We start from the raw sequence: 15,609 nt of genomic DNA, 5'->3' as shown, positions 1-15,609 counted from the left end.
GAGGATCAAAGGCATAGGATCCCATGTCCAAAGCAAAAGTCTTTTTGTGTCTACTACCCCTGCTTAACCTTTTGAGAGCTTCAGCTCCTCAAGGGAGCTCTGACTACCCTGTGTCTTCAGGGGTAGAAATGTTGTGCCAGGAAGGGTTTGTGAACCCCAAAAGACCACCAAGGAGCCAATTCTGATGTAATTGAATTAGAGTCTCTTTTTCAAGCTGGGGTTTGAGCCACACCAAGATCTCAAACACAGTAGAATATGATGGTGCAGCCCTGATTCCAGGTTCAGGTAAGCATTTATAGAGGCAAAAAGTGGGTATCTAGCCTGGCACACATTTGATTGGAGAACCATTATGGTCATTAATATAATTGGCTGGTGCTGGAACCAAACCATACACTTAAGTTCTATTTTCCTTCTGATTGGTAGTTTTTAGGAAGTGAAGTACCAGAGGTATACTTGTAACCTGGAGGTGCAGATTTGTTGAGGAATAACCTGGAAACTGGTGCTAGCCACAGGTCTTGTTGGGTGGTAGCCTGGAAACTTGTGCTGGGTACCAGCCTGTTAGTTAACTTGAATTCAACCTTAGGTCAGGTTCTCTAAGATGGAATCTGAACCCAAAGATCTAGTTTCTCAAAACAGCCTGCAGCCTGTATCTTCTCCCCTCTAACACATATTAGACACTAAGTAAGAAATTTATTTCTGAGGGTGTTTCTGTGGAAAGCATGCCAACCTAAGAGGACTTTCAAGTTCACACGGGCACACAGGTCACTTAGGGATCAGGCTCAAGTGAAGAACCAGCCAAGCAGCCTCAGAAAGCCCAAGAGCCTGTGTTTCTATCAAAGTCCTTGGCCCAAGGGTCAGACATAGTTTGAAGAGCAAAGATCTAAAAGATGCAATTTCAAATTCTGTCTTCTTACAACTTCTAGTCTTCTCACTTCTAAAATGAGGGGCTCTGGTTGAAGGTCCTTCTTAACCCTAACCAACAAAGCCGAGAAGGCAGAAGCACAGAGAGCAGAGAAGGCAGGCGCACAGGTAGGATGTCCAGCTCCTCAGGGTTCTCAAGGACTCCCCGTACAATACCATAAATACAAAGCAGCAAGGTGGACACAAGTAGGAAGTGCAGTCTGTGTCCTTTGTGAACACTCAAAATGTTTGTCTTTAATTAGATTACATGATCAACAAATGAGAAGTCCAATTTCCATGTGCTTCTCTCAAATAAGCGGTTTGGTAGGTGTAATCCTTCCCATAACTTGCCCAATGGAATAGATGAATTACAAACACTAAGTAAACATAACCCACAAAAGATCCTTAAGCATGTTGTAACCAGAGAAAAAATAGAAGGAAGATATAGCTTGGTGTTACACTCTTGTGATAAACCTGCCAGCTGTGGAGACCCTCAATACCATCCTGAGTCTTCTCTCTCACATGTTCCTTTTTGACATTTTACCTTGTGTTTTCCAGACAGGGTTTTACTGTGTAACAGCCCTGGTTGTCCTAGAACTCACTCTGTAGACCTGGCTGGCCTCAAACTTGGAGATCCACCTGCCTCTGCCTCCCAAGTGCTGGGATTAAAGACAAGCACTATCCCTCCAACCTGACCCCAGCCCCTGCATGTTCCATTCTTAGTCTCCCCAGAGTTCAAGTGAGAATTGACAGCCTCTCTCCCCTGCTGGCTCTTCTATCAGAAGCCATGTCTCCTCTCTTGGACAAATGACTCCTTAAACATGCTCTTTAAAATACTCTGATAGAACCTAATGGGGGACCCAGCACCCTCAAGATGGCTACCTACTTCACCATTGTTCCAATTCTGACCATTTATCCCTAGGGATACATGGAAGGTCTAGCCTGGATTTTACCCTTTGGCTTACTTTTTGATAAGCTACTCAGTCCAGAAACTGTGTTCTCTCAAGAGGCTAAATATCCAGATATCTTCATGGTGGGGAAGGCAGGGAGAGGATAGAGGAAGTGGGGTGTCATGGTATGGTTAGAGTCTAGGGGGTGGAGGAGACCTAGGTTAACTTCCCTTGCCTGTGGCACGCAGATTCACTTCCTTACAAGGAACAAGGTTGAGGTCAATCAAACTCAACAGCTAGAGATCCTAGTTTATATCACCTGCTTCTTGATTTGAGCATAATAAGCATTTTTAAGGTAAGCTTAGAAGAAATAACAGTGGTGATATTCAAAATGGTAATGGAGTATCCTGGGAATTAAAATAGCTCTTTTCTGGCACTAGGCATTGGCCTGCAGAACCAGGTTTTAACCCAGGCCAAGGGGAATTCCAAAGGACTCTCCCAATGGAGGGTCCAGATCCCCAAGGCTTAGTGTTTTCAATCCAACTTGAGAGTAGCTTCTCAATAAACCTGCCTTTTTATAACTATATTTAATCTGGATTGAATTGGCTCATTTCACTGGTGGAGAAATAACATCACTTCAGATCTCTTGATATGAGTAATCTCTATTGAGAAGGGGGAAGGGTGTGTCTAGACCTATAGTAAGGAGAAAATGGTGTCAGCCATGGACAAAGGCTCCACCTCTCTGCAGTCTGACTAGAAAGTGGCTTTGGTGAGAAAAGAGTCAGATTTCACAGCTGTTTTGACACTTACCATTTCTCTGTGACTGTACAAGCACATCCTCCTTCTTGATACGATGGTCAGAAGGCCAGGCCAAGTGTTTTCCTTCTGAGACTCATATTGACTCATCAATTATGTGGGCAGTAATAATTAGGAGGATGTGAACGTTTAAACAGGATATTTCTGAAGCTAATCACACCAGTAAATTAGTCTTTTTTTTTTCCCCTTCTTACTTCAATGTCAGACTATCTGGAGTGTATATTTAAAAATAGTGCTTGGACAAATAAATGATTCATGCCTATGATCTTAGCAATATTAGCACCAATGTAAGGCAGAAGGGTCATGGCAAGCCTGGTCTATATAGTAAGTTCTAGGGAAGTACAGTAAGATCTTGTTCAGACAGACAGACAGACAGATGAGTAGATGATGGGTAGGTAGATGATACAGAGAGAGAGAGAGAGAGAGAGAGAGAGAGAGAGAGAGAGAGAGAGAGAGAAATGATAGGGGGAGAGAGACAGAGACAGAGAGGAAAGAAAAGGGATGAAAACTGAAGTTACATCCCCATCTAGACCTAAGAAACCTTCACTGGCCTCTTTTATCTTAGGTGTTTCAGGTTCAGAGAGGCTTCTGAACTGACATTTGCAACATCTCACATTGTTTCATCCCCACAGAGGTTCGTTTTTCTTAAAGGAGAGTGAATTAGAAAGTTCAAGTGTCTGCTTGCAGTGACAGCAAGGACATCTTATTCCTAATTTTCCACTTGTTTTCCTTGGCGATCAAAGTCAGCGTTAACTTTTCCCAACACACTGAGACATTCTCTTCTCATTGAACCCTGAGTTCTAAGAGCCTTCTCTGGTGGTAAGAACTAGAAACTCTTTATGTTTAAGCCTTGTGATTGCCCTGAATTTCCTCAACTCAGCCATTCCACTCCACTTTCCTCAACTCCAGGGCATTCAAGAGGGACTAGAAAGTACGCAGCTACAGAATCATCTAGAAGGGCTAAGGTCTGGCCTTAGCACAGGTCCTCTGGGTGGAAGCAGAGATTTGAAATGGTTTTGAGGTCCATTTGACCTTGGGGACCCTTGGCTTCATTTCTCATCGTGTCCTTGTCATGGTGATACACTGGGGGAGTAGAAATGCAGGGTCAAACTCCGGGACCACCACGAGATGTTCCACGCCTCCCCATAACCTCCCCATTCACATAAGGCTGGGGTGGAATGTGACCAGCTTGTCTTCTCTATACACGGTGGGAAAGGAAATACCTCCCGTCAATACGTCTGCGGGGTCAGGGCGGCCGAAGACCCAGCAGGGCTGACTTTCAATCTGAGGACTGAGTTCTGCATCCCTAAGGATGCGCTTTCAGCAGTGCTTTTTCCTGTGCAAAATGGGGGAGTGTGTTCTGTGCCTCGTTTGCTGTTACATGTGCTATTTGTTCCCAATCTCTGATCTGCTCCTTTGTTTTCTGTGTGTTGCAGGCAGCATAGTGTACCTCGGGATGATGGTGGGGGCGTTCTTCTGGGGAGGACTGGCAGACAAAGTGGGAAGGAAGCAGTCCCTTCTGATTTGCATGTCTGTCAACGGATTCTTTGCCTTCCTTTCTTCATTTGTCCAAGGTTACGGCTTCTTTCTCCTCTGTCGTTTGCTTTCTGGATTCGGGTAAGGTTTTCTCCTTCATATTTTAAAGTAATGTGTTTGCTCATGATTGCACACGGTTTCCCTCTATAAGATCTCAGCACCAAGAATGAAACTTTTAACATATTTCTTCTATTTTTGTATCAGCCTAAGAAGCTACAATGTTGATTCTTAGAAATGTAGTTATCTGCGTTTAAATTCACGAAGGTACTGAAACACCTATGTTCCCAGTGCAGGGAGGTGTTATAAATGGCTTACAGGAGGCTGGTTTTTGCTTAAGTTAGAATTCTGATTGCATAGTAAAAACATTCGGACACATATGCTTCTTTTGAAGATGTAAGTAAGAATGACCTGTACCTACTACAACGGTTCACATTATTTAAGGACGACTCTTAAATCCATGATTAGGCTATCTCAAATAACTGTGGTTTTATTGGTCTAGGTGGCCTGCATGTGTTACACTACAGAGAAAGCCTACCCTGAGAGGTAGAGTAAGTCTGTCTGGAAGTTCCTGATTTGGGCAGAGTTAACTAAAGTTGTACTACTATCCATGCTCAGGGGCATAGGAGAGTCAATGACCTAGCTGTCTTTTTGAAAGCGATCAAGACACACACTACCCCTCTGGGTCCATGTGTGCTGAAAAGACCCATGGCCTGATTATAAGACTATGAGAAACTCTGCTTTAACAAGGAAATTTTTGTAGAAATAGAAATTTTCTGCCTCCCAGTCGACAACTTAGAGATACTCTTTTCAGAATGTTAATAGGCACTGTAGTTGCTTTGTAAGGAAGTAAGGGATGCAGAGTGGTTTACGAGTTTGAAAAGTTACCACCAACCGTTGCTCAACAGCCTCCACAGCAAGCCACGGTTTCCTGGACCAAAACCAGAGAATATTTCTCTGGCCAACACATTTCTCTCTTCCATATGTACATTCATTCACCTACAACCAATATTTTTCAGAATATTGTCAGTATGCTGAGCAAACTCAAAGGATACAAGAGTTTGCATATACAGGATAAATGCTCCACATGCGAACTGCCTGAGGGACGATAGTCACGATACTGTAAGGGACAGTAGAACAAGCTATAATCAGAACAGTAGACCCAGTAGAGCATTGACCTGGCTCTGAAGCAGATCCAGAAGTGAGATGGAGAGCTATTAAATTCTTACTTGATCCGTATAAGCAAAACTTTCACTCACGTCTTTGAAAATGGTCATGGCTCCTCAGTCAAGTACCAGGCTGGCGCCACTTTACATACCCAAAATTTTTTGCTTAAGAGAAAAGCCAGGTCCCTCTGAGGAAGGATGCTGCTATGTCAGTGAAGATTAATTTGTACATATTTCTCACAGTCTTCCCCAAAGGGGATGACTATACTTCAAGAAAAATAAATAAATAAAAGAGAATAGGCTTCTCAGAATTTACTGGACAATGACTGAATTCTAGTAGAACAAAGTGACATCAATATTTTATTAGCTGAGATCTGGCTCACGGTGGACCAGGAAGGCCCCAGCTCCATCCTGTGCTTGCTTGATTCTAAGATTCCAGAATATTGCATTGGGAGAAATGTACCTGGAAGTGGCAGGGTACCATTTGCCAGAGCATCTACCAGACAGGTGCATTTATTTTAAACTTTAAAACATAAAGAGAAGTCCCAGTCACCAAACCCACACCCTGCATGTTGCAGATTTAGAATCAGGAATGGTTACCATCAGTCCCATTAACTTGTGACATCATAATTAAGTCACCAGGACATTCCAAATCCAAGGCTTATATGGCTTCCTCTTGAATTCTGCTTGTGAGTGTAAAAGGGACATGAGGGGGTTTCAGTTTAGACAGAGCTATGCCTGGGCTTATGGCTTCACCGTTTCTAAATAGACAAATATGTTTCCAGTGTGTTCTCATCTCCCCCAACCCAGCAGATAGGGTCACACTATGAGGCTCAGAATGAATGACCTCTAGCGCATGATCCCCCTGCCTCAGCATCTCCAGAGCCGACATTATAGGTGTGTACTACCATGCTCAGATTTCTGCTTTTTTTTTTCTTTTCACCAAGCAGAGTCTTGAGTCATATCTTCAGCTGACATACATAGTCTTTGTGGTTTTTAAATGTTTATTCTGTCCAAAGAAAGATTCCCCTGCTGGGCTTATCAGTGTTTGTTGAGGATAAGGAGTAAGACCTCACTCATTGTCCATCTATCTTTTATTTTCTCAGATGAATCTCACACCAAGGCAACACATGTCCCTCTTATCCGTTGTTACAGAAGATTAGAAAGCTGGGAAATGGAGTTGGCACCATTGATTCATTTTCATTTGCCCCGGAATTAAATTATTTGTTTCCAGTCACTGTTAATTAAGGGGATGATAATGTGTTGGATGGCAGGCAATGTCAGAATTGAGAGCTGCTCACTGAGGGTCTGGCACTCTTGAGCATGATGATCAGGAGGAAGATAGAATAGCAACAGAGATTAGAGTGAAATGGCTTTGTTCCTGTGTGTTGGAAACAAAAGAAGGGTCACATCTCCCAGTGTGGGCGGAGCCCAGACATGTGTGCTTCACAGCTGTGCGCAGTACGCATGAGCTGACCATTGGCTGACGGGGCCAGCAGGAACACTCTGGCTGTGCGGAATTCCTTGCCACCAACTACGATTCTTCCGTGAGCTTATTTTCGTAACCGTTTTAAAAAATTAGGCACTCTAAAAAAATGTTTTCCCTTAATTAAAGAAAATCAAGCCAGAGAAAGGCTGTTATTTCCAAATGGTCCACTGCCCCTGGGGTTTCTGATTTTTAGTTTTATTTAGAACTATATAGTACTCTGCTCAATAGTGTTTTCTCCTAAGAAATAATTTGCTGATCATAGTGAAAAAGTGAAAATTATGTGTGTGGCTTTTTTTTATTTTATGACTTTTAAAATATGCTTTGTCAAATACCTGAATTGTGTTTGCTTTGTGAGAGGTGATGGGCTCAGCAGGTTTTGTGACTTGACTCACCTAAACCTCATTGGTCCCCATGAGAAAATACTATCATGCAGTTATGATTATCTATCTATTATCGATGAGGAGGGTAAGGCACATGAAAGTTGTGGTAACTACTCAAGGGCACACAATGAGTGATCTAACCAGATTCCAAACCCACAATGTCAGGCTCAAAAACTTATGGTCATAACCACCAGGCTTGCTGTATCTAAGATTCTACCAGAAATGATTTTTGACTATGTATGACACCAAAACCTAAACATGATGGCTGCTGCTCCTTAAAGATGTATTTATTTATGCATGTGAGTGCTCTGTCTTCATGCACACCAGAAGACATCAGATCCCATTATAGATGGTTGTGAGCCACCATGTGATCACTGGGAATTGAACTCAGGATCTCTGAAAGAGTAGCTAGCGCTCTTAACTACTGAGCCATCTCTCCAGGCCTGCTCCTAAATGTTTTAACAGATCAATCTGGGAAGATCATTGACCTCAGAAAATTGATAGGGATGACTTTTCCCAGCATGTGCTTGGGATGTATTTAATTGAAAACTATTCTCAAACCAAACTGTATACAGACGAGTATTTCTTTCTTAAATTTGCTGTTCAACCTGGTCACCAACTAGCCACAAATGCCTTAAATGTGATTTGCAATGTATTTATTGTAAGTGCAAAGATATATTACACTAAAATGTGAAGACTTAGTGCATGTAAAAAATGCACCATCTCATGTACAATTTTACATTTAATATATGTTAAATGATAATATTTCAAATATGCTGGGTAAATGAACATATATTAAGATCAACCTGCCTGATGTTTTTCCTTATTTTAGTATCTCTTCTATAAAATAATTATGCAAGTGGCTCTGCTCACTCTATATTTCTTTTGGAAGTTACTGTCTAAGACAGTGCCTTTTACAAGACTTTTTAATGCAAAGGTTGACCTTTTTGGCAAACCTTATCTCCCAAACTACCCTATGATAAAAGTTGTGTTGGTCCCAATGGGAAAGAGATGGGGCAAAATACCTTCCACACTCAGAACATCACATGGTCACACATTAGCCGTCTGCACCTTTAGAATTCATCCTTGGAGCCCTTTGAGGGTGGAAACTTATGCTGTCGTTTACAGCTCTAACAACTGATGGTCTGATGCAGAGCCTGAAAGTGTAGAGGGCAGATAGACAGATGACAGGTGCATGGGTAGAGATTTAGAGGGAGGACGAGTAGATGTTTACAAGTGACTGAATGATTATATCTGTGTGCTTTTATTAATGACTTAGAAATAATTGTAGCAATCACTTCTATATTTATGAAGCCATTTAGGTGTTGAGGGAATGTGTTTTTCCAACTCTCTTAAGAGCTACGAGAGCTTTTGTATATAAGGTGGCATCAGAATCCTGATCTGTGGCTGTGCCATTTCTCCCTGTGGCACCAGGCTGCTTCTGCAAGTGCATATGTATCCACAGATTTAAGGGCTTAGGGGAAGCACACTGGCTGTAAACAAATTAGAAGACTGGCATTGCTACTGTGTTTTTGCTATCTTTGGTTAGCAATTCAGAGTTGCCCAAATTATATGTTTACAAATCAGTGTCTTCAAATGAGTAAGTTTTCTACAACATACTGTCTTTATAGTTTACATAGTATTGAGAAAATAACTTTCTGTATCAAAAAATATTGTTTTTTTATATTATGGTTTTGGAGATTGGCGAACTAAAGCTCTCCCCTGGCTGAGGAGGTCCCTTCCCAGGACGTGTGCCTCTCCTGGTTATTTCTTTCTTGATTTATTATAACAAGCATGTGCCTTTGAATCAGCATCACACCTTCATTCTCTGTATCAACCTAGCCTGCTCAGAGAGTGTGCAGTTTGTGCTCTTTCATTTAAGCTAGAGCAGCAACAAACATGGATGTGCAGGCATCTCTGAAGTGTACCCTTTGGTTCCATGCCCAAGAGCGGCACAGTTGCCTCACATGGAAGTGCAAACTAGTACAGCCGTTATGGACATTAGTGTGGAGGTTTCTCAAGAAACTAAAAGTTAAAAATAGACACTGACATCTTTTGAGTTGTTACTTTGATTTTTTTTTTTTTAATTTATGGATGCAGTTTAAAGCATTAACAATTACTTCAAAACTGCTATGTAATTTGGCTGGCAGCACAATGCCTCCCCCAACACCTGCCACACACACACACACACACACACACACAATTTGTTGGTTCTAAGTAAGGATTAAAGTGTTATTTTCCTTGTGAATTATTTGTGATTGGGATGCCTGGCATAGACTAGACCATCCACTGTTTTTTGCATATGCCCCTAATGCTCATCTGAATAAAAAACTGCTAGGGTTTGATCCCGGTGGGTTTGGGGTCTTGCTTATCATCTGTGTAGAACATGTCGATTTACAATGATTCTTTAACCTCCTCCTTACGTTCTCATGTAATCTCTCAGTTCCTAACAAAAATGGAAGGTGAAGATAAAAGATTGTTTGAAAATTACTCTGTGAAGAAGCTATAATTAAAGTAGTTAGAATATTATTTATACACGTGTGTTTGTGTGTTGTATACATTGGGTGCCCTTGTGGAGGCCACAGTTTGAAGTCTGGATGTCTTCCTCTACTGCTTCTCTGCCTTATTTTTTGAGGCAGGATATCTCACTGAACCCGGTCCTTACAGTTTCAATTAAGCTTTCTGGCCAGTTCATTACCCAGAATTCACCTGTCTCTGCCCCTCAGTGTTGGGATTACAGACATATGTTATCAAGCCTGGCTTATTACAATGGGTACTGAGGATATAAACTCAAGTTCTCATGAGTTCACTTTACCACTGAACCATCACCTCAGCCCCTAGAGTAAAATTATTCTCTGTCACATGTTCACTGCAGAATTAAAAGTAGAACAAAATTACTCAGTAGAACTCTGCAATAAGTAGAATGAGAATGGACCCCATACATCTCATAGACTTGAACGCTTGGTCCCTAGTTGATGGAACTGTTTGGGAAGGACTAGGAGGTGGACCTTGTTGGAGATGGATGCCACTAGCACCCTGCTGTTTTGGAGAATGTAGTCAGTGTCTGATTGATTTTGTTACTTTGGGGCCTGTGGCAAAGCAGTACATCAAAAAGAAGGTAGCCTGTGGTGGGGTGAACTGCTCAGCTCATGCATGCCAGGAAGTAAATAAAGAGATCTTGGAGGAGGACTTACAACCACCATTTTATTAAACCAGCACAGTCTCTAACTACTAAATATTTGTCTTTATGCCCACAGAGAAGTGTAGTCCTCCCCCTCATCAAAGAAAGTTTTCTTTGTAATGTTACAGAAAACCACAACCAATCAAAATTCAGTGTTGTGGAGCCCCAGTCCCAACTGACACATCTAAGGCTCCCACACCAGGAGAAGGGAACATTACAGAGAGGGGGTAGAGGATTGTAAGAGGCAGAGGATCAGGGAGTTTACCATGAGATTATCTCCTGGTATCATGGATGTATCTCAGAAGCTACATCCATGAAGTCTCACCAACATGACTGCTTAAACATGAGCTGAACAAGGGTAACAATAGACATGCTCAGAGGATGGGGCATAAGACATGAGGCCTCAACCTATACAAAGAACTATGTACAGGCAACTAAGGAAAGCTGAGAGTGGGAGTCTTGGCTATCCAATACCAAACAGTCAGCTCTGAAAACAGACACACAAATAACAATATACAGACTAATCAGGATAGATAGATTAAATGATAGATAGGTAGGTGATAGATAGACAGATAGATAGATAGATAGAGATTAGATAGATAGATAGAGATAGATAGATAGATAGAGATTAGATAGATAGATAGAGATAGATTAGATAGATAGATGATAGATAGATAGATAGATAGATAGATAGATAGATAGATAGATAACCATATAAATGTATGCATTTAAAAACAATTGGTGAAAAAAGAGGCCATGAATTTGAAAGAGGCCAAGAAGAGTTTTATGGGAGGACTTGGACTGAGGAAAGGAAGGGGAGAATTATGTAATTATACTGTAATATCAAAACCAGAAGAAATAAAGACTGGAAGATGGTGGTTCAAATGCTCCCTTCCAGAGCACATCCCCTGTGGCCATTGACACCTCCCACTCGATTCCACCTCATAAAAGTTCTAGCACCTGTCAAAGTTGGGTAGGCTGGGGACAAATCCTGGGATGCTGGGGTCTTTGGAGAAAATTTATCGAGCCAAAGCAGCCTATATAACTCCATATGACACAGTCCAAGAACAAATGTCCCCTCCCCATTTAGACTGGAGCATTGTGGGAGTTAGGACAGTCACAATGTCTTGCTTCTGGAACATCTGTGCAGATGATAATCCTTGACATCTTCCATCACCTACTACACACTAACCTGGTTTAACGTACCTGCTTCATAGTTCTCAAAAGAGGGGGGATTCTTGCCTGCAGTGCTGGTGTGTTTTGTCTTGCACAATGTCCCACCCCACTGGGTCTTAGAATTCAATACCTGTATTGAATCATACATACACCTAAGAAAGTGTGTGTACTGGATGGAGGTCCCAACTTATTCTGGGAAAGTGTTTCAATGTATAATTTCTTATTTGTATAGTTTCATAAAGATTGCTGTAAAAACCCGAAGTTAATGTTACTTATTAAATATTTTAAAATTTTTTTCAACCTTGAAATGCCAATTATCAAAGTTCAAATTCATGTATGCAGACTTATATAAATTTATAGCGGTATAATTTTCTTCCTCTATAATGTGTATTCCAATGGTTATTCCTTCCGTGTCTCCTATTGCCAAGGATAACTAACATGTGACATTTTTGGAAGCTCATAGGATAGACTTAATGTCTATGCCGAGAAAGTTCCTTAGGAACCACTCTGCTCTGATTGCTTCATCTATGTAAACATTCCATCACAGATTAGCTTGAAAGTAAGGATCCTGAGCAGCTTTTAATAAGTATAATGATATAATGAACAATGAGCTTTCCATGCTAAGAGAATTAATTTATGGATGTCTCACCCATCAAGTAGTATAAAAGATAATTATTTAATCCTTGCATTATGGATTTTTAAAATATAAAACCAATTACATTTTCACATTAAATCTCCATTCACTGTAATTGTTTCTTATCGTCAACACAGTTGATAATTCGAGGTGGGTAGTCTTTCTCCCTGGGGACCTGTCCTATTCATTGAGAGATATCTAGCACCCTCCCTGGCCTCCTTGATGCCAGAAACACCTCCTGAGTTAGTTAGGCAAGGAACAACGCCCCTGGGTAGTTCTAGACATCTAAAGATAATCCCAGCCATGGTCAAAGGAGACAGAACCAAAAACAAAACAAAACAAAAAACACTTTTAAGAGCTACTGATATATGGACTGTGAGAACTCCCACCAAAATATTTATCTCTGATGTGTTCTCAGAAATTATATCCTAATGTGGTAGGCACCATCAACAAGAACCAATAATAGTTAGGCATGTTGTCCCCTTGCATTCTGCCTTTCTGACTAGCATATGAGTTTCATCGTATTTCCATACATGGATAGCAATGTGCTCTGCTCACGCTTGCCTTCCCACTCTCTCTTGTCTGCCCTACCCCTTGTCCTCACTCTCCCCCGATGCGTCTTCTGCTTTTGGTCTACATGTACTGTTTTGTTCAGCTGTTTCTGTACATGAGAGAAAACTTGTTTGTCTTTCTCAGTCTTTTTTATTTTGACAGTGGGTAGGTCCCATGAAATCTACACATTACATAAGCTCATTCTTCCTCATGGCCAAGTACAGCTCTGCTGTGTATATGCACAACACTTTATCTACTTGCCAATGGAACACCTCCCTAAGAAAAGAAGAACATCCAACTCAAAATATTAATAGTTGATAGACGGTTGTTCTATGCCTGGGCTGTTATGAACAGTGTCACAGTGAACATGGGTATGCAGGTGCCACTGTGGTATACTGACTTAGACTCCTTTTGTATAAACCAAGGACTACTGTAGTAGGATTGTATATGGCAATTCCATTTTTACATTTTTTAGGAACCCAAGAATAGTGATTTATATACTGACTGACCTACTTATATAGGCTTTGATTTTTTTAAACCTACTTTTAATAAGGGTTGTTAAATGCTTTAACCTCCCTTCTAGCTCACAACCCACCAGAAGTAGTGGAAAGGAAAGGTTAATAAAGCAAGGGAGGATGTGGATCTGTATAGAAATATTTCTTTGGAGCAAATCCAATCTGCATTGTCAGGCTATATCAACAGTTCAGTTCACATGAACCAGCAGCAGCAGCTCGATCATCTTGCAAACACCATTCATCAGTCAGCAACAGCTGGTTGATCCAGAAGAAACCACAAGGCTCTGCCAATTGGCCCAAATCTGAGGATGTTGCAAGAAGCTGCCAGTGTCCTGAATCTGCAGAAACAGCAAAAAGTCACCAGAACACCATTAGGAGTTTGTTGGTGTGTTTCTCTTTATTAAATCATGACAAATTATAACCAACAAAGAATACAAAGGCATACCAATACCATACAACATCAGCAAAGCTCAACAATGACCAATAAAGAATGGCAAGGCAAACCAATACCATCCTGTGCCATCCACTGTCTGTTGGGCTATATTTATGTCCTTTCCAAATATCACATGTTCGCTCAAGCATCCACTCTAATAAAATATCACATGCCCTTTTTCCAGGCTGCCTCCAGAAAAATATCACGTGTCTGTTCTTAGCAAAACATCCTCCTATGTGTCTCCTTCAGCCAAAACATCCTCTTGTAAGACAGTTTCAGAAAATCAGCACATGACACAACTGAGTCTCCAAAGAAACCAGAAATCTCCACTACCAACTTATAATCACCAGCTGTGTCTAAAGTCTCCATTTCTACCTTCTCTTAGTCCATATTTTAAATTTTTCTTTCTATTTGCCTTTCTTTCTGTCTGTCTGTCTTCCTTCCTTCCTCTCTTTCTTTTTTCTTCCTTTCTTTCTTCCTTTTTTTGTTTCTGGTAAATTCTGATTGGATGCTCACTGAAAATGTTAAGATAAAATAGCAATGGAAAACCTTTTCTAATTTACAAGCATTGGAGGCTTGGCCATGGGCAGCTTCACCTTGGCATCACCATCCTTTGTAGGAACTAAAGTATATTGACAAGACATAAAGGCACACGCTTCCCCTCTTATCAAAACATTTTTATTAATGGTAATTATTACAGCTACAACATTTTTACGAAAGACGTGCAAGTGCTTTAAGAGCTCCTAGGTATCCATCAGAATTGCCCAGTGCCTTCTGATCAGCCCCAAGTGAGCTCATCCTGTGGTAAGGACCACCACATTCAAGCAATGAGCGCTCACAGTGACTACAGGGTAACTCAGGAACTCTGGGAGGTATGCTGACTCATGCCATGACTCAGTACTGGCATCTCGGCATCCTCAGCTTTTGTGTGGTCATATTGATTTAGGAAGTAGTGTGTGCCCTTGTTTTTCAGGACGTTTAAGTCATCAAAACAACATAGTCCTAGAGGGTGTGCTGGTGTGTCTACTTCACCATGGAAAAGTCTGAAAGTCTTACGAGGAAATATGTGGTGTATATCCCCTGGGCTGGATGATGGGGCCACAAGACACACACTAGGCAGTGTGTACCTTCTCCTTGCATAGAGTGTGAAACACCAGAGACAGGCAACATTTCAGCACAATAAGGATGAGTTTCCTCTGAACAACGCAGGCTACAGAAGACGCTAATGTTTTCCCTAAAGTAGATGACCACCACAATAAGACAGTGAGTGTTTGAATTGTTTTATAGATCTTGGAGAATGTAGAAAATTTCAAAGGATTTACTAGCATCCCACACTACCTCCTCAGATTCAGTTATCCTTTGCAACATGGTATACAGAAGAGAGCAAAAAGGACCACCTTTGAAAAACACAATGAAGCTAACTCAGCTGGACTACTGAACACTTAGAGCATTTTTTTTTCACTCTTTAACTCTGGCTTATTGCAAAATTAACAGGCAGACTTACATTTTTAGCTATGTCAGAGTACATTTATCTCAGTTCCAAGGTGCCCGACATATCTCGACATGTAATTTTGCGTTTATGAAGTATGAATTATAGCGGTTCCATTCAGAGTGTCCAGTATCCTGATAAAACATTAATTAAGATATGGAGAGTCAGTCAAAACTAGGGATTCTTTTATGCCCTGAAAACTGATACCAGGGCTAGAGACATGGCCCAGTGGGTAAAGGCATTTACCATGTATGCAATCATGAGGATCTGAGTTTGAACCACCACCCCAAGCCATGTGAAAGCTAACTGCACAGTGTGAGCACGGAGAGAGGTGGGAGGTGGAGACAAGAGAATCCCTGGAAACTTGCAGGAGAGCCAGGCTGTGATAAGCAGGGGAAACCAAGCAATCTAAAGAGAGTCTGTCTCAAACTTTGTAGGAAGCAAGAACCAACACC

General features: G+C 41.3%; 1 protein-coding gene across 5 annotated transcripts in view; it reads left to right on the top strand.

The window, feature by feature from the left end:
- Positions 1-15,609, top strand: part of Sv2c (synaptic vesicle glycoprotein 2C) — a 183,634-nt gene that overhangs the window by 77,250 nt on the left and 90,775 nt on the right. For 2 of the 5 annotated variants that reach the window (XM_031360011.1, XM_031360010.1), the window contains one exon: positions 4,043-4,223. In XM_031360011.1, the coding sequence (XP_031215871.1) occupies positions 4,043-4,223 (181 nt within the window). Of the gene's footprint in view, positions 1-4,042; positions 4,224-5,958; positions 5,995-6,021; positions 6,203-6,411; positions 6,853-15,609 lie in introns of those variants that run through there. The other 3 variants (XM_031360012.1, XM_031360013.1, XM_031360015.1) reach the window with 3 other exon arrangements.

Source organism: Mastomys coucha, unplaced genomic scaffold (assembly GCF_008632895.1).
Source record: "Mastomys coucha isolate ucsf_1 unplaced genomic scaffold, UCSF_Mcou_1 pScaffold8, whole genome shotgun sequence".
NCBI lineage: Eukaryota > Metazoa > Chordata > Mammalia > Rodentia > Muridae > Mastomys > Mastomys coucha.
The sequence above is the reverse complement of the archived record's forward strand: the minus strand, read 5'-3'. Positions and strand labels throughout refer to the sequence as shown.